General features: G+C 43.1%; 2 protein-coding genes across 2 annotated transcripts; one reads left to right on the top strand and one right to left on the bottom strand.

Moving 5' to 3' along the window:
• Positions 1-6,134: 6,134 nt before the first annotated feature.
• LOC111978203 (5'(3')-deoxyribonucleotidase, mitochondrial) lies at positions 6,135-10,847 on the bottom strand. The gene is made up of 5 exons (XM_024008124.2): positions 10,578-10,847; positions 9,974-10,074; positions 9,153-9,213; positions 8,927-9,041; positions 6,135-8,745 (listed from the first exon to the last, which is right to left on the bottom strand). The coding sequence occupies exons 1-5, from the start codon at positions 10,845-10,847 to the stop codon at positions 8,606-8,608; spliced, it is 687 nt and encodes a 228-aa protein (XP_023863892.1). The 3' UTR covers positions 6,135-8,605.
• Positions 10,848-12,518: 1,671 nt separating this feature from the next.
• LOC111978204 (COP9 signalosome complex subunit 3-like) lies at positions 12,519-26,934 on the top strand. Its single transcript, XM_070448274.1, is given in 16 exon segments — positions 12,519-12,609; positions 12,762-12,919; positions 13,944-14,073; positions 14,349-14,461; positions 15,548-15,597; positions 16,139-16,231; positions 16,353-16,532; positions 16,827-16,967; positions 20,100-20,273; positions 25,440-25,463; positions 25,465-25,505; positions 25,507-25,525; positions 25,662-25,700; positions 25,702-25,776; positions 25,894-25,974; positions 26,178-26,934. Coding segments are annotated over 15 exon segments (1,269 nt in total). The 5' UTR covers positions 12,519-12,609; positions 12,762-12,864; the 3' UTR covers positions 26,232-26,934.
• The last annotated feature ends 595 nt before the right edge of the window (positions 26,935-27,529 follow it).

Genomic DNA, 27,529 nt, shown 5'->3' with positions numbered 1-27,529 from the left:
CAGTTAGGCCAGGTAGTTAGGTAAAGGGAACAGTAGGCCAGGTAGTTAGGTAAAGGGAACAGTAGGCCAGGTAGTTTAGGTAGGTAAAGAGAACAGTGGCCAGGTAGTTAGGTAAAGGGAACAGTAGGCCAGGTAGATCGGTAGGTAAAGAGAACAGTGGCCAGGTAGTTAGGTAAAGGGAACAGTAGGCCAGGTAGTTAGGTAGGTAAAGAGAACAGTGGCCAGGTAGGTAGGTAAAGAGAACAGTGGCCAGGTAGGTAGGTAAAGAAACAGTAGGCCAGGTAGTTAGGTAAAGGGAACAGTGGGCCAGGTAGTTAGGTAAAGGGAACAGTAGGCCAGGTAGATAGGTAGGTAAAGAGAACAGTAGGCCAGGTAGTTAGGTAAAGGAACAGTAGGCCAGGTAGTTAGGTAGGTAAAGAGAACAGTGGCCAGGTAGGTAGGTAAAGAGAACAGTGGCCAGGTAGGTAGGTAAAGAGAACAGTAGGCCAGGTAGTTAGGTAAAGGGAACAGGTGGCCAGGTAGTTAGATAAAGGGAACAGGATAGGCCAGGTAGATAGGTAGGTAAAGAGAACAGTAGGCCAGTAGGTAGGTAAAGAGAACAGTAGGCCAGGTAGTTAGGTAAAGGAACAGTAGGCCAGGTAGATAGGTAGGTAAAGAAAACAGTAGGCCAGGTAGTAGTAAAGGGAACAGTAGGCCAGGCAGGTAGGTAAAGAGAACAGTAGGCCAGGTAGTTAGGTAGGTAAAGAGAACAGTAGGCCAGGCAGGTAGGAAGAGAACAGTAGGCCAGGTAGTTAGGTAGGTAAAGAGAACAGTGGCCAGGTAGGTAGGTAAAGATAACAGTAGGCCAGGTATAGGTAGGTAAAGAGAACAGTAGGCCAGGCAGGTAGGTAAAGAGAACAGTAGGCCAGGTAGTTAGGTAGGTAAAGAAACAGTGGCCAGGTAGGTAGGTAAAGGGAACAGTAGGCCAGGCAGGTAGGTAAAGAGAACAGTAGGCCAGGCAGGTAGTAAGAAGAAACAGTAGGCCAGGTAGTTAGGTAGTAAAGAGAACAGTGGCCAGGTAGGTAGGTAAAGAGAACAGTAGGCCAGGTATATAGGTAGGTAAAGAGAACAGTAGGCAGGAGGTAGGTAAAGAGAAAGTAGGCCAGCTAGTTAGGTAAAGGGAACAGTAGGCCAGGCAGGTAGGTAAGAGAACAGTAGGCCAGGTAGTTGGGTAGGTAAAGAGAACAGTGGCCAGGTAGGTAGGTAAAGAGAACAGTAGGCCAGGTAGATAGGTAGTAAAGAGAACAGTAGGCCAGGCAGGTAGGTAAAGAGAACAGTAGGCCAGGTAGTTAGGTAGGTAAAGAAACAGTGGCCAGGTAGGTAGGTAAAGGGAACAGTATGCCAGGCAGGTAGGTAAAGAGAACAGTAGGCCAAGTAGTTAGGTAGGTAAAGAGAACAGTAGGCCAGCAGGTAGGTAAAGAGAACAGTAGGCCAGGTAGTTAGGTAGGTAAAGAGAACAGTGGCCAGAGTAGGTAGGTAAAGAGAACAGTAGGCCAGGTAGATAGGTAGGTAAAGAGAAACAGTAGGCCAGGCAGATAGGTAGGTAAAAGAGAACAGTAGGCCAGGTAGTTAGGTAGTAAGAGAAACAGTGGCCAGGTAGGTAGGTAAAGAACAGTAGACCAGGTAGTTAGGTAAAGGGAACAGTAGGCCAGGTAGGTAGGTAAAGGGAACAGTAGGCCAGGTAGGTAGGTAAAGGGAACAGTAGGCCAGGTAGTTAGGTAAAGAGAAACAGTAGGCCAGGTAGTTAGGTAAAGGGAACAGTAGGCCAGGTAGTTAGGTAAAGGGAACAGTAGGCCAGGTAGTTAGGTAAAGGGAACAGTAGGCCAGGTAGATAGGTAAAGGGAACAGTAGACCAGGTAGGTAGGTAAAGGGAACAGTAGACAGGTAGGTAGGTAGGTAAAGAGAACAGTAGACCAGTAGGTAGGTAAAGGGAACAGTAGGCCAAGTAGTTATGTAAAGGGAACAGGAGCCAGGTAGATAGGTAGGTAAAGAGAACAGTAGGCAAGGTAGGTAGGTAAAGAGAACAGTAGGCCAGGTAGTTAGGTAAAGGGAACAGTAGGCCAGGTAGTTAGGTAAAGGGAACAGTAGGCCAGGTAGTTAGGTAGGTAAAGAGAACAGTGGCCAGGTAGATAGGTTAAAGGGACAGTAGGCCAGGTAGTTAGGTAAAGGAACAGTAGGCCAGGTAGTTAGGTAAAGGGAACAGTAGGCCAGGTAGTTAGGTAGGTAAAGAGAACAGTGGCCAGGTAGTTAGGTAAAGGGAACAGTAGGCCAGGTAGATAGGTAGGTAAAGAGAACAGTGGCCAGGTAGTTAGGTAAAGGGAAAGAACAGTAGGCCAGGTAGTTAGGAGGTAAAGAGAACAGTGGCCGGTAGGTAGGTAAAGAGAACAGTGGCCAGGTAGGTAGGTAAAGAGAACAGTAGGCCAGTAGTTAGGTAAAGGGAACAGTGGGCCAGGTAGTTAGGTAAAGGGAACAGTAGGCCAGGTAGATAGGTAGGTAAGAGAACAGTAGGCCAGGTAGTTAGGTAAGGAACAGTAGGCCAGGTAGTTAGGTAGGTAAAGAGAACAGTGGCCAGTAGGTAGGTAAGAGAACAGTAGGCCAGGTAGTTAGGTAAAGGGAACAGTGGCCAGTAGTTAGGTAAAGGGAAACAGTAGGCCAGGTAGAGTAGGTAGGTAAAGAGAAACAGTAGGCCAGGTAGGTAGGTAAAGAGAACAGTAGGCCGGTAGTTAGGTAAAGGGAACAGTAGGCCAGGTAGATAGGTAGGTAAAGAAAACAGTAGGCCAGGTAGTTAGTAAAGGAACAGTAGGCGGGCAGGTAGGTAAAGAGAACAGTAGGCCAGGTAGTTAGTGTAGGTAAAGAGAACAGTAGGCCAGGCAGGTAGGTAAAGAGAACAGTAGGCCAGGTAGTTAGGTAGTAAAGAGAACAGTGGCCAGGTAGGTAGGTAAAGATAACAGTAGGCCAGGTAGATAGGTAGGTAAAGAGAACAGTAGGCCAGGCAGGTAGGTAAAGAGAACAGTAGGCCAGGTAGTTAGGTAGGTAAAAGAACAGTGGCCAGGTAGGTAGGTAAAGGGAACAGTAGGCCAGGCAGGTAGGTAAAGAGAACAGTAGCCAGGCAGGTAGGTAAAGAGAACAGTAGGCCAGGTAGGTAGGTAGGTAAAGAGAACAGTGGCAGGTAGGTAGGTAAGAGAACAGAGGCCAGGTAGATAGTAAAGAGAACAGTAGGCCAGGCAGGTAGGTAAAGAGAACAGTAGGCCAGCTAGTTAGGTAAAGGGAACAGTAGGCCAGGCAGGTAGGTAAAGAGAACAGTAGGCCAGGTAGTTAGGTAGGTAAAGAGAACAGTGGCCAGGTAGGTAGGTAAAAGAACAGTAGGCCAGGTAGATAGGTAGGTAAAGAGAACAGTAGGCCAGGCAGGTAGGTTAAAGAGAACAGTAGGCCAGGTAGTTAGGTAGGTAAAGAGAACAGTGGCCAGGTAGGTAGGTAAAGGGAAACAGTAGGCCAGGCAGGTAGGTAAAGAGAACAGTAGGCCAGGTAGTTAGGTAGGTAAAGAGAACAAGTAGGCCAGGCAGGTAGGTAAAGAGAACAGTAGGCCAGGTAGTTAGGTAGGTAAAGAGAACAGTGGCCAGGTAGGTAGGTAAAGAGAACAGTAGGCCAGGTAGATAGGTAGGTAAAGAGAACAGTAGGCCAGGCAGGTAGGTAAAGAGAACAGTAGGCCAGGTAGTTAGGTAGGTAAAGAGAACAGTGGCCAGGTAGGTAGGTAAAGAGAACAGTAGACCAGGTAGTTAAGGTAAAGGGAACAGTAGGCCAGGTAGTTAGGGTAAAGGGAACAATTAGGCCAGGTAGTTAGGTAAAGGAACACTAGGCCAGGTAGATCGGTAAGAGAACAGTAGGTCAGGTAGGTAAAGAGAACAGTAGGCCAGTATGTAAAAGAGCAGTAGGCCAGGTAGGTAAAGAGAACTATAGGCCAGGTAGGTTAAGAGAACAGTAGGCCAGGTTAGATAGGCAAAGAGAACAGTAGGCCAGGTAGGTAAGAGAACAAGTAGGTCAGGTAGGTAGGTAGGTAGGTAAAGAGAACAGTAGGTCAGGTAGGTAGGCAAAAGAGAACAGTAGGCCAGGTAGGTAAAGAGAACAGTAGGTCAGGTAGGTAGGTAGGTAGGTAAAGAGAACAGTAGGCCAGGTAGSTATACAGAAGAGTAAGAGCACCTAACTCAGCTGTTTACACTATCATCTAAGACAACACACATAACACGGGTCTGGAAGCAGGAAGTCACATGTAGGATCATCACAACTCTTTAATGTTCCATGTCATTTCAGCAGTCATGGAGACATTTTCCCTCTTTTACCCAAATCATAATTAAAGCACATTAACATTACAATAAAGACTTCATTGGAAAAACCCGATACGATACCTTGCAATTTGTGAGGACCAAAGTACAACACTTCACTGGTGGGCCAGTCAGTGCTGGGAAGCACACTGTCTCAACGACAGACGGATGGCTCCCTTCCTCTATGAAGCGCATAGACAGAGTGGAAAAAGACAAATAGAAAGATGGTAAGGAACTGAASAACAGTTTAGAGGGAGCCCAGAGGTTGGCTGTATACTGTACCTTGGTTGTTTACTCGTCAGTGCTCTGTCTCTATCACTGTGCCTGTTTTTCCAGCTTGTTTTCCAGTGTTTGTGAGTGACTGGACAATGTGCTTTTTCCACAAAAGGTTCCGTCTCATAATTGAGATCGACTTAATCACAGCAGAGCTTTACTCCTTATCCACAGAGAGACACAGTGTTAACTCAATGGCCTTTATTGTCCGACCTGAGATTGGGAGTTCAATCCCCGGCCGAGTCATACCAAAGACTGTAAAATTGGTACCGGATGCRTCTCTGCTTGGCACTCAGCATTAAGGAGATAGAATGGGGGGTAAGGCACTGCGTTAGACTAGCATCCTGTCCACGGGGTGTACTTATAGATCAAGCTGCCTCATSCTACTGAAACAGGACAGGTTCCTGCTCCTATRAGCCATTCCGGCTCGCTCATGCAAGGCTACGTATTTACAGAGACACACAAAAACAGTCCCATCAACCCGTCATAAGAAACACAGAGTCCTGGTCGCTGGAATGTCCTCCATTATAGTTCCATTCTGTGTTCTTGCCAGAACATCATTACGTAGAATTCTCAGTCTGTATTTTAAAGCCCCAGTGGGAATGCTCAGGCCTCTGACGCATTTGGCCTCTGCAGACCCAGGGCCGCTATAGTCACCACAAGGCATTGACCAGGGGCCAGCTAGGGGCTCGTTGTCTGCATTTCTTGCTTCAAATCTGGCCTGCCTTCTTTTTAGGAAAATGTCACTGTGGTGGTGGTTCCTTCTATGGGTGGCTGTGGAATGGCAGCCCAGATCCTAACAGGTGTACAAAACATTAGGAATATCTGCTTCCCTATTTCCATGACATAGCYTTCACCTGGATACACCTGGTCAGTCTATGATCCCTTATTGATGTCACTTGTTAAATCCCCTTCAATCAGTGTCGATGAAGGGGAGGAGATAGGTTAAAGAAGGATTTTTAAGCCTTGAGACATGGATTGTGTATGTGTGCCATTCAGAGGGTGAATAGGCAAGACAAACTATTTAAGTGCCTTTGAACGGGGTATGGTAGTGGGTGCCAGGCACACTGGTTTGTGTCAAGAACTGCAACGCCGCTGGGTTTTTCACACTCAACAGTTTCCCGTGTGTATCAACAACGGTCTACCACCCACAGCACATCCAGCCAACTTGACAACTGTGGGRAGCATTGGAGTCAACATGGGCCAGTAACCCTGTGGAACGCTTGACACCTTGTAGAGTCCATKCCCTGACGAAGAGGCTGTTCTGAGGGTGGTGGGGGGCGGGGGAAACAACTCAATATTAGGAAGGTGTTCCTAATGTGTTGTATACCCATTGKACGGCGCACAATTYGCCCAGCATCATACGGGTTAGGGTTTGGCCGGGGTAGGCCGTCATTGTAAATAAGAATTTGTTCTTAACTGACTTGCCTAGTTAAATARAAGGTTAAATAAAATAAAATGTATTATACAAAAATATTCTATCTATAAAGTATTGAATATTGCTATTTTCAATGTTGCATTCTTTATTCGATCTGTTAACGACAACATTTAGTATATTCTCTGTTCTCCAAAAAACACATTGACATAGATATCATCCAGCACCAAAGACATGAGACATTCATTGACAAGATGCAGTGACAAGTGAACAGACTTYGTGAGATACAGTGGTTGACTGAGCAGTGGACACACATCGCTTAACCCTAACTCACCCCACAGACAGGGTCATCATCAGGGCAATCTTAACACTTAGGCTGTATACGTACAGTATGTTCCAACAGTCTTGACAACATCTCCTTCCCTTCATGACAACTGTAAAGACACTTGGAAGGGTAAAAAAATCTATACAAGAGAATCCATGGCTTTTAAAATGTGATTAACATGAGAGATACGAGGAGAAGAAAGGAGGTGGCATTGGGACACATGAGGCTAGCTAATGAGGATACAACAGCATGCTGAAAGAGTTAGACTAAAACCAGTTAGAATCAGGGCCTTATAGAGTACCACAGTATGAGTCATAATACCCATAAAACAGGGAAATGGTTCCAATAATTTCCCCACCATTTATTTGTTCCATAGGGGATTTTAGAAACACTTAAAATAAGGGCTGTGTTTCGTGTAGGCTTACCCTGGCGTGACGTTTTGATAATTGTGAAAATCTCTCTAGGACAAGGTAATTTTTAAATCAATATATTCGCCTATAATTTACCCCCMAAAATGGAAATGCTAATTAGCTGCTAAACTGGCTATCATAAAGAACAACAAATGCCATGATGATCTGGACTAGACTGCCGAATCGAGGCAAAGGTAAGAATCTCTGGATTAACTATCTAATGTTAGCTAAATGTAGTAAATAATAAATAGGCTACATTTCTTTAAATGGAAAATTCTGTGAACTGTCTTGTGCAAGTTTAAAAATTGACACATTCCCTGATAGCAAAGGTATCAGTTAGAGATGACGTGCAGGAGCTTGGAGGGATTTATAGTTTTGCATGGTGTCTACTTTGATGCTAATTAGGATTTTTGAATCAGAGTAAATAGAGCCGAGTATATTGATAGAAGTCACCTTGTACAAGAGAGATTTAAATGTTTATCAAAACGTCACRCCAAGGTAAGCCTACACGAAACAACCCTTATTTTAAGCATTTCTAAAATCCACTATGGGAAAAATGTATGGTCGAAAAACAATTGGAACCATTTCCCTGTTTGACCSCTAGGTTTTATTGGTATTATGACACCTCCATTGTGGGCCTCTATATACGTCAGGCCAGAGCTAGCTATGCCCTCTATGTGAATCACTGGGGTAAGGGATACTCACAATAGGTGAACTAGCAACGAACAACATTAGCACCAATTTCAACTGTTTTGAAAAATTGTACAAAAGGCTAGAGACATTCAGCTCGGTGTAAGTATTACTTCTTCACTGGACCACTTTGTGAACACTCTCCGCGGAGTCAGCAGCACGTGGATGTTTCTGGTTTTCAGGGATACAGTATCTTCAACTAAACTTCCGTTTCCCCTGAAAAACGTGGGGAGGTGTCTTGCTACGCCTGCTACGTTAGGTTGCTTTGTGAATATACTTTAAGGCCTGTAAAGACACTTATGAAAAGAAATACATTTGTTTTGATGGAAGAGCTTGACCATATTCACAGCTGAGCGTATTGGATACTTTGAGGTGTAATATGCTMTGATCTTTTTCTCAGTCAACCATTTTCTTGTCTCAAACAATAAGACACATAAGACTAATGCAAATCGATTACATAATGTTAAAATTTGAAATAAAATAGGAAGGTTTAGCATGTCTTTATAATACATTTGATATATAATTTATATATTMTTTTAAATAAAGTATATTCACTTTTTCTAAATCTGTGTTTTAAATCTGTAGACATTAAGTTATTATCATGCAACCTAGTCATATCTGTCATTCTCAATACTTGCCTGTGGATTGGTGGATGCTTTAAAACACTTTWAAAAATCTAGCTAAACTAAGTTGAGAAAATACTATATAGGCTACAATTTGATCCATGTTGGCACAATGTTGGAACACAACATTTACAAAATGGAGTCACTCCTATACAGTACATGTGAAACAAAACTGTATGGCCCTCTGGCCAATGTCCTGGTCAACATACAAACAAAATATGTAGAAGGAACAACTAATAATAGTCTTATACAACTATAAAGAGTGAGTCAAAACAGTAAACTCTGCATTTACTCTCTACTCAATATTGTTGCTGGTCTTTCAGTGCAATCATTTTCAGTATTTCTACATCATGCTTCAGTCGATGTGTGCCCCCTAGTGGTAAAACAGATTCATATTCTCTGACATTGGCTAAATAAGGTACAGTAGAACCCTAAACTTCAAGTTTGAGATTGACTGTGGTGTATTAGTGGAGGTATTCACCCTTTGTACCCCAATACAGTGTAGGTAATCAGGGTGGAGAAGGGGAGGTTGACGTGTGTATGAGGGGGGCTCAGAGCCTCTTGTCCTCCAGGATGCCCCTCCAGTCATCTGCCCAGGAGAKCAGGCGCCGGTGGCTGGAGCTGGGAAGTATGTGCTTGTTGTGGCAGGTAGTAAATAGGATGTGCTCCCAGCTTGGGTTAGGCTCTACACCTGCAACAGAGGCACATCACAAAGGTCATGTAAAGCTTGTAGATTAATCGAACAGTCAAATACTAACTACCAAAAATACCTATATGTATGACACTAGCATGCATATGGCACCATCATATAAATACATGCACATATATTTACACGCGCAGTTTTCCAGCTTTGCTACAAATACTTGACTCACCGAGGATGTCTGGCTTGTCATCTATGAGGACGTCCCCAGTCACTACAGTCTTGTCTCTGGTTAGGATGATCTGGTCCAAGAAATCATAGCCCAGGTGCTTCTCTATCCAGGCATACTGAACACATAACAGGGAGAGCGCAAAGACCAGAAATATTGTTAGAAAGAGGTACCACAACCACCACTCTGCCTCCAGCCTAAAGGATTACTGTCTTGACTCCGAGCTTACCTTCTCATATGGGCAGTGTATATAATGTTTTATAGGGCTGGTGCAAATAAAGACATCTGTGCTGGAAAAYGGAGAAGAACACAACAGGGTTAATTTGTTTTCAGAGTAAATTTTCTACAACATACCGTTTTTGAAAGGTGAGCAAAGGGGATGTCCTAACATGAGGATATAGGCTAGTATTGGAACAGAGTTACTGTGAATGTACTGTATCGTGGTGAGGGCATTTGCTTGAGGTTAACTACTATATGGTTGTTGACATAAGGTCGGCCAAAATGAAACACTAAAGCAAAGGTTCCCTCTATAAAGACAGCGTGGCCTCTGTAGCTGTTGGTAGAGCATGGCACTTGCAACAACCAACATAGTGGGTTCGATTCCTGGGATCACTCATACATAAAATGCACGCATGGATGACTAAGGCGCTTTGGAGAAAAGCATCGGTCTGTTTATGCGCTATTAGCATGATGACATTTTAACACGGTAAATGCATACAGCAGAGCACACCATGACATAGCAGTTCCCTTCCTGAGAGGATTACCATGCTACTCTAGGACCACCTGCTCGCCTTCTCCACCCTATTTGTTTAACATGACCCATAGAATATAGCCTGACGGGTGACGACTAAATGGCAAATAGTCTCTAGGTGAGGGTCAAAACATTGTAAAGCACTTTGGGAACACAAACAAAACAGCAATTCCTTCTCTTTGAACAGCTGACTCACAGGGCAAGTGTCTTTGAAATAAATGTGAGTATTTTAAGAATATTCCGTAAGCTATGGTATTGTTCAGATATGGTTTGAATGACCATTTATGGTTCAAACTTACTTCTCCATCTTAGCCATCTCCTTGACGGCCTGCACTCCTCCAGGAAGGGGCTCCAGCTCTATAAAGAAGTCCTTTGACTCCCAAATGCTGATGGCCTTCTCCTACAGTCAATATAGCCTCTGCTTATCATCCAGACTTTTACAGATTGTGTGTGTGTTAATTTATGGCAGACACTGAGGACCTAGATGCATGGCATACTTTAATACTCTCATTATACAATGAAAGTATTATATACAATTATACAATAAAAGGGATATGGGAGACATCTTTATCAAATGCATGCTTGCTATGACTATACTGTGGAAATAGAGCACTGTCTGGAGAAACTGGGGTTGCATTATAAAGCAGAATTTAAAGCACTTTGTCGAGCCACCATGTGAGTAGGGGTTAACTCAGCACAAGGACTTTCTTATAAATCAGATCTGTGTGTGACTGGCATTTACAGAATTCAATGTAATGACAGCTGCTGCTCTTGCAACCTTTTGAACATGCAGGGGACTTCTGATGCAAATGAATGAGCGACATAACGCCACAGACTATACAGACAATGAATGTATGAATATTTCCTGTTTTAAGACAGAATGCACAGTTCGGGACTACTTACACACAGGTCACTCCTCAAGTTCCCATACTGAGACGACACCCAGAATCCTCGTCTGTCCTCCAGGGTGATGTACGGTTCATTGGGGTACCTGGCCCGGTATTTCTTCAGGAATCCCCCTTCGAAGTCTGCAATGACGCCATCCATGTCCACCAGAACCCGAAGTCTCTTACCAGAGGATGAAGACATCTTGGCGGAAATACACTTGAACTGGTCATGGAGTAAGATCCTCCCTCTGTCGCGTAACGTTACTATTTTAGGCAGTAATGACATGATTTACTTGCTTCRCTGATTTCTGTCGGTGATCGAACGATGGCTTCAAGACTCACGAAGCGCGAGATAAGTATTCGAAAGTCCAGAAGAGAAAAAAGTGTTTTTCCTAATACTGATAGGGTGCCATTTAAACAAAATATATTTTGGGACGTTGCTAATGTAACTAACTATTTGACACTGTCGGCTATTTATTTATGGTTTCAACCTTTATTGCAATTGGTCAGGCTTTGGCACTTTTGCTGCATAGCATTAGCCAGCAAGCTAGCACTACCGGTATATTGATTAGCGCACAGGGTCAAATTTGACCAATGCCTTTCAGCACTGTATTTGGACTTGTTTACGACTCTTATCAGTATGGACTGGTTCTACAGCAGTTAGCGTCGCATCTCACAACCATTGTCARCCGCACAGCAGCTGTGAAATTTGGTACAAATACTCTTAGAAGTGTCGCCTACTGTACAAAATCCTGCAGTCAAAGACAATGTCGTGAAACAAGATTACACACGTGTCCTCAGTTTCTCAGTGGGGTTTAAAAAGGCATTCTTGTACCATGGAGTGTGAACTGGAAAACATCTACAACATTTAACTTTTTACATCAAAAGATGCTGAGTATGCATGCAGCAGAGGGAGAAAAAGAACAGGGAAGGGAGGAATCTGTCAGATTCAGAGTGTTTAATAGTCACATGTACAGGGTTTGCAGGTGAGATTGCAGGGTACAGTGAAAATCTTAGGTGCCGAGCTCCAACATGCAAGACTAAGTGGAATAAAATAATGAAAATTGTAATAAAAACAACAATAGAAATAGCACTATATACACCATACAAACTGTAGCAGTGATTAATAAATACATGTCCATTAGGGTGGAGGCAGAGTAAAGCCTGTTGAGGGGGTGGGGGAACAAAGTGAAATAAGAGTAATAATATACATATTAACAACTGCAACAGTGATGAATGTCGTTGGGGTGGGGGCCCTCGGGAACACTGTGAGGGCCCTCGGGGACAGGCCGAATTTCAGCTCTGGAGAACACAGGTGCTAGAATCTTTCCAGTTCCCACACAGCCATGAGTGCCATGAATCTGGCTAGCAAGACTACACAGGTGTGGTCAATGGGAAGACATATCCAATGAGGAGGCCCCAGAACAATGAAGAGATTCTGAGAAGCAGCTACAGTTAACAGAGTGGAGTGTGCGGGCCTATTGTGTGGTTTGATAATTGTCTGTGGAAGGGAGCAGGGGAGGTCTCAGGCTCGTTGCTAAGCTGCAGGAAGACGTTGAGTGTCCCCTTGTAGGGGCCCCCAATCTTGTTTTKCCAAATCACATCTGAAACAAGGCTAACGTTGTAGACATGAAAATTCATGTATTATTTTAATTGTTGTACTGTACCATGTGTATCCTGTGAATATGACAAGTAAACTTGACTCCATACGCACATACAGTCAAAAATGCAGGTGCTATTCAATTTACCTTGTGTTACTGGTGTCCCTGTCCTGATTTGAATCAGTCCGAGAAGAAACAACAAAAAAACAGTACTGCCCTGTGGCCGCCACGGCTGCATGCGAGTGGGAAATCTCCAATATTATAATGTCTTTGCCTGCAACCCGGTAGCATCTGCACCGTACTTCCTGTGTTTACTAGTGTGTGTGATCCTTAAAGTGGTAGCACAGGGAGACAAATTCCCAATGAATAAAATTCCTGATAGAACATAAAGACAATCAGCAGATGTTTTCAGGGGGTGTACGTTTCGAACGAAGGAGGAAATAAATGGTAACAAACAGCAATAACTAGGTTTCTGATGCATTTATATTTTGMGTTTAGCAAATCTGTGCCTGTCAATTTAAGAGCCTAAAGTTCCAACCGTAAATCTCGTTAGATCCCGTCTGTTCTTACGAAGKTCTCACGATACTTCTCTCTCTCAGTGGCGGCTGTGTTGCCCCCTGTCTCAGCCAGCACGGACGGAGTTGTTTCTGACATTTGAATGAAAAACAGTCTGAATTGCTACCACTTTGGACAGATGAAATAATGGCTTCAGCCTTGGAGCAGTTCGTGAACAATGTGCGGCAGCTCTCTGCACAAGGTATGGACACTAAACAGGTTTTAGTTCTCAGACGAGCTAGAACTATTAGCTAATGCTAACCAATGGGTTACTGTGCTGTTATCATGTATAACTAGCTAGGCTAGGTAGCCAAACTGGATAGATCCTTTTTGCTTTATCATGTAAACACAGCGCTAAATTTATTGTTTTGGTGATCGAGGCCTCAAAAAAGTAGTTCACAAAGATGCGTTTTTACCCCGGGACACTAATGTGTACCTCAAACAACACTGCAAACGAATACGTGTTTTAGAATCTTACTTTTTTGTTTTTGTTAGAGAAAATCATTTCTGGGGTATGCCTTCCGGTAGTTCYGCCCTAAGCACGCGCGATTGGATGAAGAGCGCCATTGTCAAATGTTATTGGGCGACAGTCCCATCTGTAACGCAATATGCAATACTYCCATTGGTTATGCACCCAGTGCAGGCCTTGACAGGACACTTGACCGGCCGATATATTTTACAGTTGCCAAGTACCTCAAGTCCACGATGATTTCATCCACGGGGAAGTTTAGTAGCCGCAAAGAATGTGAGCTATGCAGCTAGACCGCGTTCCATTATAAAAACGTGCTCAATATTCTAATCTTTAAAACAAATATATATTACTAAATGATTAACGTTCATTTACAAATGCGGGTGTATTCAGTTGACATTCTGGTTATTTTGTTGGTATAGAGGTTTATAGAGGTTTGCTATTATAGCCTGTATTCTGTTAGAAATGAGTGAGGAACATTATTAAATATTTATTTCTGACTATCATGGGCTTTCATCTCTGCGTAAGATGAGTGTAACGTGGGTCTGCTGTTGGACAGTAGAGTTTGGGAGGGCTCCATCTAAAAATGGGAGAAACACTTGTGTCAATTAAACTATTTATGATATASACTCTTAATCCTATATTCACACATGAACTCCCATTTATTTTGGACCTGTACTCTTCAACCAGCTCTAATGGCTCAATTATCAAGTGCTGCATTGTTTGTTTACCTATTGTCTTTACTGTTGCATATCAGGTCAGATGACACAGCTGTGTGAACTGATCAACAAGAGCGGGGAGCTGTTGGCCAAGAACCTGTCCCACCTGGACACTGTACTGGGGGCCTTGGACATCCAGGAGCACTCMTTGGGCGTGCTGGCTGTGCTGTGAGTAGCCTGCTCTCTTCTGCAGTCATCTAATCCTTGATCAATGATTTTATAAGTCAATCACTGATCTAGGATATGACTTTGTCAGTTTCTGCTTACTGTACATATGTGCATTTAAGGCTCATAACTCAGGAAATTATATCACACAGATCAAGGTGTTAAAATAAAATTGTCTGAAACTGGTTGTCTTTTACAGTCGACATTCTTTGTTTTAATACGGTGACAACATTTTTTCTTGTGTACTCACGGACAGTTTTCACTTTCCCTTCATAMAGGTTTGTGAAGTTCTCCATGCCAAACATCCCTGACTTTGAGACGCTCTTTTCCCAAGTCCAGCTCTTTATCAGTACCTGCAATGGGGAGCACATCCGATATGCAACAGACACTTGTAAGTCTAAACGTAACTTATTTTTGGTTTCTAGAAGCCTTGTATTGATGTGTTTACTCCATAAGGTGTTAACGTCTTGTAGTGATGGAAGTGTTTTCTAAGCAATGTGGATCATGTTTTTCAAGGTCAAATGATCAGGGCAAAATGTATTTCGCTTGAACCTGTTAAACCAGGGGTTCCCAAACTTTTTTGCCCTGCAACCCAATTTTGACGTCAACATTTCTTGCGACCCCACCATGTAATAAATAAATAAATAACATAAATTTAAAAAAAAGAGGTAATCAACGGCCAATATTTACTTTTTTAATTGGGTCTATGACAGTCTATTACAAATCAGTCTGACAGTATTTTTCTGGACAGTATTTCAATCTGAGGAAGCATAGTTTGAAGTGACTGAAATGCATCAAAGGTATTGGGATGTTCAGAAGATCATCAGGCAATAACTGTCCCCCGCAATGGAATCGGGGAGAGGACTGTGGATCTGTCTCTGTACATTAGTCACACGCGATATCTCAGACAGCTGTGTCTTGTAGAGATCCGGCATTTACAAAATGATACTGATTGGCCCAATGCGGGAGCTATAGTAATTAACTGAAATGTGTGATATCCCAATTGGCSCAAGGGTGGACGCTGCATCATTTGTGGGGGTGACATGTTTTCTTGTTTTGTATGATGATCTGTCTAGAAAATAATGTCATTGTTGATGTTCTTTTCCCTATCTGATTTAGTGCCTAATGATTTAGTGTTCTAATGAATCCTGCTCRGCTTGTGGTCATTGTAGAGGGWAACAGAAGACGGGTACGGGTTCCTGAGGGTGTTATCTTTCAGTGATGTGGTTGTAATATTTTGTAGCATAAACCATTCAAAAGGATAGAGCCACATTTTKTAGGAAGAAAACAGAAACGGCTCTGTTCATTACAACCGCATCTAGCGGCTACCAGAGATTAGATGTAACCGCGATTCTATGAACCAAGAACAATTATTCTGTATTTTCCCCCCCAGTTTCTCGCGACCCCATTTTCATATCCGGTGACCCCTAGTTTGGGAAATGCTGTAAAACCCACTATTTGATTATTCTCTCCACAGTTGCCGGCCTCTGCCATCAGTTGACAAACGCCCTTGTAGAACGGAAACAGGTAAGTCTTGCCAAAATGGGAGCAACACATTTCAATCAGAAGAGCTAATGCATGAACTTACTTGTCTATTAACGTGGTCTGTTTGAGAAAATGACTCGTGTTTTTACAAGATAAGACCCAGCTTATGTCATTACTACTCTACATGATTTCAAAAACAAAAAGCMAACCCATGAGAAAGCATATTGRTTCATTCTATWTTATATAAGTTTAATGCAGCAGTTTTTTCAAAGAAGGATAGAATTGGCTCTTAATTCCATGCTTGGATATTTTATTTGTAATCACAGCAGTGGAGGGTATGTGAAACAGATGTCAGTGTGCCAGGACAACTCCGGGTAAACTGATTGTACCAAGGCTCAAACCTGTGGACCTCTGCCTTGCTAGCACACGTGATCGCCCTGCTTGGCAACGTACTATCCAGTTATGCCACCAAAATGGAACCTCGATGGCACCATTGGCGACATTTCAAGCTAGCTGTGGAGTGAGTTCATGGCACATTGTTGTCTCTGTTACATTTGGTTTAATGCATCTCTTTCCTTCACAGCCATTGAGGGGCGTCGGCATTCTAAAACAGGCAATAGACAAAATGCAGATGAACACAAACCAACTTACCTCAGTTCATGCAGACCTGTGTCAGGTGTGTAAACCTTTTCATGTCAACTGGCTCTTTGGACTTTACATGATTATTGCAATGTATTGATGCTTGGCTATGAGACTAAGCATGAATGAACTCTACTATTTTGTGTGTACATCCACAGCTGTGCTTGTTAGCAAAGTGCTTCAAGCCTGTCCTCCCGTTTCTTGAGCTTGACATGATGGACATCTGTAAGGAGAATGGCGCCTACGACGCAAAGCACTTTCTATGTTACTACTATTACGGCGGCATGATCTACACGGGTCTGAAGAACTTTGAAAGAGCACTGTATTTTTATGAACAGGTACTGGCTTATTTGAGAATCTAAAATGTGTGTGCTAAAGCTGTTTTGGATGTGTTAGTGTTCCTGTTGTTATTAAAGTGAAATGATTTAGCAGGCTACTAGTAACACATTTGTTCATCTTAGTACCATTTGACATGACCTTTTTTAAGTTACTATTTTGATACTGTGTATGCATACAGTAGTCAAGTACACGACACCCTGCGTTGACGTTGAATCTGTTATGGCATTGACTTGGCTGTAGTTGGTTTACRTCTCTAATTCCATTGTGTGATATTCTTATGACCCCCCCCCTAGGCAATAACCACTCCAGCTATGGCAGTCAGTCACATCATGTTGGAGGCCTATAAGAAGTACATCCTGGTCTCATTGATTCTACACGGCAAAGTGCAGCAGCTCCCCAAATACACATCACAGATAGTTGGGAGGTTCATAAAGGTGAGAGTGAAGATGCAAACATRTTTTACATCCTTAGATGTGCCATTACATCTCGAACACTAGAACCACTGGGCCTCGAGGGACCCCCCCCCACCCCCTTCAAGCTAATGAGCAGTCATTCTGACTGCATCATTCTAACAGTGTAATTAATACATCATAAATATGCTATCGCAAAAAATATGATTTGGTTGTATTTATGAAGGTCTTAGCAACATTAGAATAAGATAAAACAAAATATTAAAATAACACAATAGCATTTTCATTAGTTTATGTTACTGTAGGCTATATTTAAAAACAAAAAGCACCAACATTCAAGTGTTCAATCAATTTGATTTGTGGAGTACCTTTTTTAAGTATGAAATAGAAAGCATACGTGTTGGATCGCGGTAACACCAACCACCAAGACGCATTGTCAGCAAGACGCGTGGCCAAATGATAAAAACATCAGTAGCCTAAACATCATTATAAGTGTGCCTGATGAGTAATGAAAATCAGCACAAAAGCAATAATGGCATTATTTATTTTTTACATTTATTTAACTAAGCAAGTCAGTTAAGAACAAATTCTTATTTTCAATGACGGCCTAGGAACAGTGAGTTAACTGCCTTGTTCAGGGTCAGAACAACAGATTTTTCACCTTGTCAGCTCAGGGATTCGATCTTGCAACCTTTCGATTATTAGTCCAACGCTCTAACCACTAGGCTACCCTGCCGCCCCATTATAATGAATATAAGTGTTGATATGACAGCAGTAAACACAAATCGTCAGTTATTGTCAGCTTGTGCTTACATGTTGTGCTGCTTCATGCAATGGCATCAGTTGGAGGGTGTTCATGTCACAAACGAAAGCTGGTGAGTGCTTTGCTGATGTTTTTTGCTTGCAATGTTGGGTCTGCTCTCTGTGATGACATTTTTGTGCTGATAATCGGCTGTAGCATTGTCACCGGCTTTGTTCTGTCCAAACAGGGCTCTCCCTTCCTGTCTCACCGTTTTCATTTGGTGGTGGCACAGCCACCTGCTCATTGCTCACTRTTCTGGCTTTTTTTACGATTCGGCCTCGGCGGTGAAGGTTCAGGCTGAGCCTCAGAATCAGAAGAATAATCATCAGAGATGTCATGATTAATTTCTTCCCCCGCCGTCTGAGTCGTTTTCATTCAGATCTTGTCGCGAATGTGCATTCATTCGTCTTTGTCTTCTTGCCACTGTAAATTACACASACTCTCACTGTGTACTCCAAGTAGACCAGAGTAGACTGATTGGATTGGGTGGACTGATATAGRGGACATACCAGGGTTTCCGTYAGGAAACCKGCAGCATTTTAATTTACCGGACATTTTGAAAAATTTMCYGGACCCATATGCATTGGGTGCGTAACTGGTGCTCAGAATGACAGAAATCMKATTTAGAATATAGTAATTCGTGTCAACAGAACATGCAAGTCAAGGATGCAATGGCGTGTGTCCTTCTCACCGAATTCTGATGCTCACTATGAAGATRTTAGAATAACTGTCCACATTGACTTTTCCTCAGCCAACAAGAYGAGTAACAAACAGAAAAATCACTAGCCTATCAATCTACTATCCCCCATAGTAGAAAAGTTGACCTCTTCTATTGGTCAGCTTTTCGAGAAAGAAATGGCATATTCCAAACAGACTCTGGGACAGTTGTTGGACTAGAGATCCAAAATGTGTACAACCAGAAGACCTAGGCTACATTAACAAGTCAGATCAGATGATGCAACAGATCAGAACGTTCAGCTTAAACTGTTGATAAACGATTATTTCTTCACATTATAAGCGCAGCAATGCGCGCAAGRCAGTAGGGTAACCGCAAATGTTTGTTCCATAATGCAATTARCTGGAAAACATCGGTGTCAAAGYGCACCGCATGTGCGAGCGGTTTCATGTGACAGAGATGAAAATATCCTTTAGAAAGAGGGGAGATCTAGTATGCAACAACTAGCATRGGTTGCTAATTTGACTAGGATTGTGCCTTTGGCTACTGGACAATGAAAGAAAGTTGATATAAAAGAATTGCCTCCAGGGATATGATCTGATTTTGGCTAGGCTACTTTGAAGCAAGGTAAGACATGCCTCATAATATGTAGTAAAATGTTCAGGTTTCAAACAATGAAGTGTATGTTTTCAAAATGCACACGGCCTCCAGCTCATTGCAAAGTGGTGTGTGACGTGCTGAGGAAGCCTGTTCTGTTGCCTATGCATGCTGTTTGCGATGCTGAAGCAGCAGCTCACGCTGTGACAGATTTTCCACTCAAARGCTCTGTATACTGTAGGCCTAGGTGTGTGATCAATAAGATACATAACGAATATACTGTACACGCGCCAATTTAATTGCACAAAATTATGCAAAGTCACCTATAGAGCGATAAGCATGACCAGTCAAATGTATTTCCATCAACTGTTATTTCCATCAATGAATAGGTTAAAAAGCATTATTTCGCAATGGGATTTTTTTCCTTCTCTGGGATAATTGGCCAGTGCCAATTTGATTTATCTGCTTTTCAACAAAGAATATCGGCCAAAAGCCGGCTGTTACCGGCTAACTGAAACCCTGGTACATAGCATTTTTTGGATTACAGTTAGAATAGATGAATTCAATAGAATGGTCTGTTCTTCATTCACAATTAGTGACTMCATAGTTATGCATCTTTCRCTTCCCCWTGCTCATCAACTCACCCATTTGCCACCAACACACTTTACTTAATTTAATCTGTTGACGTGCGAAATTAGTTTTGGTTTAGGTTCAGTTTTGAGGCAATCTGCGGGGTGATTATCAACTGAGCACTGCACCTTCAACTATCGGGAGAAGGAGCGGAGCAGGWCCTACTGTTGGGAGGAGGGGCAATGAGAAAACGATTCAAAAAATGACATGCCCTCCTTAAACTGKCTGTAACTCCAGTCTGTCTGATATTAATATTCTAACAACCATGTGTTATATAGAGTCAAGGACGGAGGGGGGCAAGACTTTGAAAATGGCAGAGTAATAATTTATTTACATTTTATGAACAGTCCAAATAACTGCTTTAGCGATTCTAGTGTTGTGCTTCTTGTACTATACATATATACTATACATATGACATAGTATTACATATTCTACTGCTTTGTTTCTGCAGCCTCTCAGCAACGCCTACCATGAGCTTGCTCAGGTGTACRCCACCAACAACCCWGCAGAACTGCGTACCCAGGTGAACAAACACAGCGAGACCTTCACACGCGACAACAATACAGGCCTTGTCAAGCAGTGCCTGTCATCCCTCTACAAGAAGAATATCCAGAGGCTAACAAAGGTATACTTCCTTCCCTTACCACATGTCACCCKTAGCCAAGATATCCTTCCCCCMMCCCACCCGAGCCACAGCCTGTTCACCCCGCTACCATCAAGAAGGTAGAGTGCAGTACAGGTGCATCAAAGCTATGACCGAGAGCCTGGAAAAACAGCTTCTATCTCCTGGCCATAAGACTGTTAGAGTCCCCAACTAGCCGGCCGACGCCCAGTACCCTGCCCTGAACTTTAGTCACTGTTACTAGCCGGCTATCACCCGATACTCAACTTTGCACCTTAGACRCTGCTGGCCTATGTACATAGTCATTGAACACTGGTCACTTTAATAATGTTTACATATTGTTTTACCCACTTCATACATACATACTGTATTCTAGTCAAGACTCATCCTATATACAGTGCATTCGGAATTCAGACACCCTGACTTTCACACTTTGTTACGTTACAGCCTTATTCTAAAATGGATTTTACACACAATAACCCATAATGACACAAAAAAAACGGAAATATCACATTTACGTAAGTATTCAGACCCTTTACACAGTACTTTGTTGAAGCACTTTTGGCAGCGATTACAGCCTCGAGTCCTCTTAGGTATGACGCTACAAGCTTGGCACAGCTGTATTTGGAGTTTCTCCCATTCTTCTCTGCAGAGCTTCTCAAGCTCTGCCAGGTTGGATGGGGAGTGTAGCTGCACAGCTATTTTCARGTCTCTCCAGAGATGTTCGATTGGGTTCACATCCGGGCTCTGGCTGGGCCACACAAGGACATTCAGAGACTTGTCCCGAATGTGCGTAGGGTGTTGTGCAGTCTGAGGTCCCGAGCGCTCTTGAGCCGGTTTTTCATCAAGGATCTCTCTGTAACTTTGTCCATGCATTACAACATTTAATTTAAGTCATTTAGCAGACGCGTCCATCGAGCGGACTTACAATTGGTGCATTCCAACTTGATGACTATTCAGTGGAACAACCAACTTTTAATCGTGCATCTACCTTTTAAGGGGGGGGGTAGAAGGATTACTTTATCCTATCTCTAGGTATTCTTTAAGAGGTGGGGTTTAGGTGTCTCCGGAAGGTGGTGATTGACTCCGCTGACCTGGCGTCGTGAGGGAGGTTTGTTCCACCATTGGGTGCAGAGCAGCGAACAGTTTTGATGGGGCTGAGCGGGAACTGTACTTCTCAGAGGTAGGAGGCGAGCAGGCAGAGGTGATGAAGCGTGCCTTGTTTGGGTGTTAGGGCTGATCAGAGCCTGAGGTACGGAGGTGCGTTCCCCTCACAGCTCCGTAGGCAAGCACCATGGTCTTGTAGCGGATGCGAGCTTCAACTGGAAGCCAGTGGAGAGAGCGGAGGAGCGTGGTGAGTGAGAGAACTTGGGAAGGTTGAACACCAGACGGGCTGCGCGTTCTGGATGAGTTGTAGGGGTTTAATGGCACAGGCAGGGAGCCCAGCCAACAGCGAGTTGCAGTATCCAGACGGGAGATGACAAGTGCCTGGATTAGGACCTGCACCGTTTCTGTGTGAGGCAGGGTCGTACTTGCGAATGTTGTAGAGCATGAACCTACAGGAACGGGTCACCGCCTTGATGTTAGTTGAGAACGACAGGGTGTTGTCCAGGATCACGCCAAGGTTTCTTAGCACTCTGGGAGGAGGACACAATGGAGTTTGTCAACCGTGATGGCGAGATCATGGAACGGGCAGTCCTTCCCGGGAGGAAGAGCAGCTCCGTCTTGCCGAGGTTCAGCTTGAGGTGGTGATCCGTCATCCACTTGATATGTCTGCCAGACATGCAGAGATGCGATTCGCCACTGGTTATCAGAAGGGGAAGGAGAAGATTAATTGTGTGTCGTCTGCATACGAATGATAGGAGAGACCATGTGAGGATATGACAGAGCACAGTGACTTGGTGTATGCGAGAATGGAGAGGGCCTAGAACAGAGCCCTGGGGGACACAGTGGTGAGAGCACGTGGTGCGGAGACAGATCTCGCCACGCCACCTGTGTAGGAGCGCCCTGTCAGGTAGGAGCAATCCAAGGTGGGCCCGCGCGGCGGAGATGCCCCATGAGAGGGTGGAGAGGAGGACTTGATGGTTCACAGTATCAAGGCAGCCGATAGGTCTAGAAGGATGAGAGCAGAGGAGAGAGAGTTAGCTTAGCAGCGCGGAGCGCCTCTGTGACACAGAGAAGAGCAGTCCAGTTGAATGACTAGTCTTGAAACCTGACTGATTTGTCAAGAAGGTCATCTGAGAGAGAGATGCAGGGAGCTGGCCAAGGGCGGCACGTTCAAGAGTTTTGGAGAGAAAAGAAAGAAGGGATACTGGTCTGTAGTTGTTGACATCGGAGGGATTGAGTGTAGGTTTTTTCAGAAGGGGTGCAACTCTCGCTCTCTTGAAGACGGAAGGGACGTAGCCGCGTCAAGGATCTTTCCTTGATCCTGACTAGTCTTTCCCTTGATCCTGACTAGTCTTTCTTGTCCCTGCCACTGAAAGACATCTCCACAGCATGATGCTGCCACCACATGCTTCACCGTAGGGATGGTGCCGAGTTTCCTCCAGACGTGACGCTTGGCATTCAAGCCAAAGAGTTCAATCTGGTTTCATCAGACCAGAGAATCTTGTTTCTCATGGTCAGCGTCCTTTCAAGCGGGCTGTCGGGTTCTTGGTCACCTCCCTGACCAAGGCTTTCTCTCCGCCGATTGCTCAGTTAGGACGGGCGGCAGCTCTAGGAAGAGTCTTGGTGGTTCCAGACTTCTTCCATTTTTAAGAATGATGGAGGCCACTGCTTTCTTGGGGACCTTCAATGCTGCAGACATGTTTGGGTACCCTTCCCCGATCTGTACCTCGACACAATCCTGTCTGGGAGCTCTACGGACAATTCCTTCCACCTCTTGGCTGGTTTTTGCTCTGACATGCACTGTCAACTGTGGGACCTTACATAGACACACCACGCCTTTCCAAATCATGTCCAATCAATTGAATTTACCACAGGTGGACTCCAATCAAGTTGTAAAGAACATCTCAAGGATGGTCAATGGAAACAGGGTGCACCTGACCTCATGTTTGAGTCTCATAGCAAAGCGTTTGAGTACTTATGTAAGTAAGGTATTTCATTTTTTATACATTTGCAGAAATTTTTAACAGTTTTTGCTTTGTCATTATGGGCTATTGTGTGTAGGTTGATTGATTTAAAAAAATATATATAATATATGTGATCAATTTTAGAATAAGACTGTAACGTACAAAATGTGGAAAAGTCAAGGGGTCTGAAATCTTTCCGAATTCATTGTAACTACTGCTGTACACTTTTTTATTCATATACAGTTGAAGTCGGAAGTTTACATGCACTTAGGTTGGAGTCATTAACTTGTTTTTCACCACCACAAATTTCTTGTTAACAATGATTATGGCAAGTCGGTTAGGACATCTACTAAGTAATTTTTCCAACAATTGTTTACAGACAGATTATTTCCTTTAATTCACTATCAAATTCCAGTGGGTCAGAGTTTGAAGGCTACCTTCAAACTCAGTGCCTCTTTGCTTGACATCATGGGAAAATCAAAAGAATCAGCCAAGACCTCAGAAAACATTTTTTAGACCTCCACAAGTCTGGTTCATCTTGGGAGAAATTTCCAAACGCCTGAAGGTGCCACGTTCCATTTACAAACAATAGTACGCAAGTATAAACACCATGGGACCACGCAGCCGCCCATACCGCTCAGAGAAGGAGACGCGTTCTGTTTCCTAGAGATGAACATACTTTGGTGTGAAAAGTGGCACATCAATCCCAGAACAACAGCAAAGGACCTTGTGAAGATGCTGAGGAACGGTACGAAAGTATCTATATCCACAGTAAAACGAGTCCTATATCAGACATAACCTGAAAGGCTGCTCAGCAAAGAAGAAGCCACTGCCCCAAAACCGCCATAAAAAAGCCAGACTACGGTTTGCAACTGCACATGGGGACAAAGATCATACTTTTTGGAGAAATGTCCTCTGGTCTGATGAAACAAAAATAGAACTGTTTGGCCATAATGACCATCGTTTTGTTTGGAGGAAGAAGGGGAGGCTTGCATGCCGAAGAACACCATCCCAACCGTGAAGCACAGGGGTGGCAGCATCATGTTGTGGGGGTGCTTTGCTGCAGGAGGGCTGGTGCACTTCACAAAATAGATGGCATCATGAGGGAGGACAATTATGGGGATATATTGAAGCAACATTTCAAGACATCAGTCAGGAAGTTAAAGCTTGGTCGCAAATGGGTCTTTCCAAATGGACAATGACCCCAAGCATACTTCCAAAGTAGTGGCAAAATGTCTTAAGGACAACAAAGTCAAGGTTATGGGTGGCCATCACAAGCCCTGACCTCAATCCATAGAAACTGTATGGGCAGAACTGAAAAGCATGTGTGAGCAAGGATGCCTACAAACCTGACTCAGTTACACCAGCTCTGTCAGGAGGAATGTGCCAAAATTCACCCAACTTATTGTGGGAAGCTTGTGGAAGGCTACCTGATACGTTTGACCCAAGTTAAACAATTTAAAGGCAATGCTACAAATACTAATTGAGTGTATGTAAACTTCTGACCCACTGGGGATGTGATGAAAGAAATAAAAGCTGAAATAAATCATTTCTCTCTAGTATTATTCTGACATTTCACATTCTTAAAATAAAGTGGTGATCCTAACTAACCTAAGACAGGGAATTTTTACTAGGATTAAATGTCAGGAATTGTGAAAAACTGAGTTTAAATGTATTTTGGCTAAGGTGTATGTCATCTTCCGACTTCAACTGTATACACGACAATAAAATTTGACTTTATCAATCAGCCCAAATTATCCTCCCACAACCTCAAATGGACTTAGTCTTTTACCTCAACTATATACCCATTTAGCTCATGTATCTTCCTAAACTCAAATATGTCCCCTACCTCACATATACCTCCCTCCTAATATGTCTACCAATAGTCCCGCTCACCTCAAATACCTCACTTTACCCCAAATACCATTCTCATCCCTAATATCCCTCTGTCTGCATTCAGCTATATTCAAAATATACCGTATGTCCTTCACCTCAAATGAACCTTCCACATCCCTATCTTCACCCTGTTACCAGGGTGTAAACAAAGTATTTAAAGCAAATGGTCAGATTGTATATGAACACCGTTCTATTTTTGCAGACTTTCTTGACGCTGTCCTTGCAGCAGCATGGCAAGTCGAGTGCAGCTGTCAGGGGCCAGGAGGCGGAAAGTATGTTTTGCACATGGTAAGCCAACGCGACGGCAGGAGAAAGGCATGCTGTATCTCAGTACTCCTAAGAACACTCACTTTTGAATGTATGAAAGAAAATGGCCTTCACCTGATTTGATTTTTCCATTGGTTATGTTTTCTGTTCCTTACAGATTGAAGATGGCGAGATCTATGCCAGTATCAACCAAAAGGGATGGCATGGTCTGTTTCCATGACAACCCGGAGAAATACAACAACCCCGCAATGCTTCACAAAATTGACCAAGAGGTAAGAGAATAGCAGTGTTGATTATCTATCCTTGTAKGAAAATAACTGAGGTACAATGGCGTATCTCTTTTGGTAATGTTTTAGTGAAGTAAATGCCTTGTTCTGTGTCCTTCACAGATGCTGAAGTGTATAGAGYTGGATGAGAAACTAAAGTCCATGGATCAAGAAATCACAGTAAACCCGCAGTTTGTGCAGAAGGTAAGAAGCAACTGTTCAGTTTTTTTAGGCTCCTCTAGAGGTTTTCCAAGAGGAGTATATTTGAAATTCAGGTGTTTGAGGGTTTGTGTTTTATTTTTTTATTCCATTCTCAGACATATGAAGTAGCTATATCAAACATCTGGTCTTCCAGTTATTAGTATAGAAATTATTGCTAATGATTAGCATCACATTGTGTGTTTCAGAGTATGGGAACGCAGGAGGATGATGTAGGCAGCAAAACGTCAAGTTACTCCTGAGAGCCATGGACRGGGGAGAACACTGCCACCCTTCAGGTTCTCATTGGATGACTTTTTTTTTAAAGTGGAAAAACATTCTATTGAGTATGGACATTGGTCAAGGAAAATCTAAATGTGTGGAATGATAATTTGGTTATTTCTTTCACGGTGTCTTGAGGAAACCTAAACAAAAAAACAATTTTGTCAGTGTTTTATTTATCATTGTTCAGGCGGAAGAGCCACTGCTGCATTATCAACCATAATAATAAAAACTGGACTTATTTGTTCAAAAAGAATGTGTGATAAAGCACCGTTTTTCTGTTGCATGATATATATTTTTTTTTTAGGAATTTCCTTATAGGATAACATGCAACATTTGAGGAAATCTTAAGTCTCATGTTTTGAAGATCAGTAATTTCCCTYGACCTGCAAGACAAATTTTCTGGTATATCACATGGAGATTTGACAACAAAAACAAGGCTGTACTTCTGCCCATGAACAAATGTAGAAAGGCTAGTACAGCTTAAAAAATTAAACAATTGGTGCACTGTTTTTTTCCATCCCCTAGAGGTCTCTCGTGTACTGTGTTGTACTGTAGTTTGCATTTACTGCAGGTGGGATGAGCTCTTGAGCTGGAGTCATACTTATCTGTTATCTGGAAGGACTCAAGAATACATTGATTCAGTAAATTGACACAATTTTGGATTAAATGGATCACATCACATTCCTGTTTTGTCAGCAGTGTTTACCCTAGTCTTCTGACATTCTGTGCTACTTATGCCTCAGCTATTTGTGCAGCGTTTCGTTTGTTATATGTGAACAGAGAGATGTAGGATTTATTGTATTGCAAAGCCTCAACTTAACCCATTCATGTCCATAACAGACATTTTTAAATGTCCTTTGGTACACTTGTTCTCTGAGCTTACTGATGGATCATTTGAAGAAGAGAAAAAAAGTATCGGTCAAAGCCTATGTATACAATGTGAGTTTTTGGTATTGTACTACGTTTCATTAATCAAGTCATGTGAATACATGTTCAAAGKATCAGATCTTAATAATGTTTGGTATATAGATTGCCTGGACGTGTGTGTTCTATCCATCTACACAAAAAAGCAGAGTGCTGAAGCAGGTAAAAAACACCTGTCCTCTGTGCCAAACACTCACTACCAAGTTCCAAATGGCCTCTGGAAGCAACGTCAGCACAAGAACTGTTCGTYGGGAGCTTCATGAAATGGGTTTCCATGGCCGAGCAGCTGCACACGAGCCTAAGATCACCATGCCAAGCGTTGGCTGGAGTGGTGTAAAGCTTGCCACARTTG

Source organism: Salvelinus sp. IW2-2015, linkage group LG18, assembly GCF_002910315.2.
Source record: "Salvelinus sp. IW2-2015 linkage group LG18, ASM291031v2, whole genome shotgun sequence".
Lineage (NCBI taxonomy): Eukaryota > Metazoa > Chordata > Actinopteri > Salmoniformes > Salmonidae > Salvelinus > Salvelinus sp. IW2-2015.
Note: the sequence above shows the minus strand (reverse complement) of the source record. Positions and strands in the feature narration are given on the sequence as shown.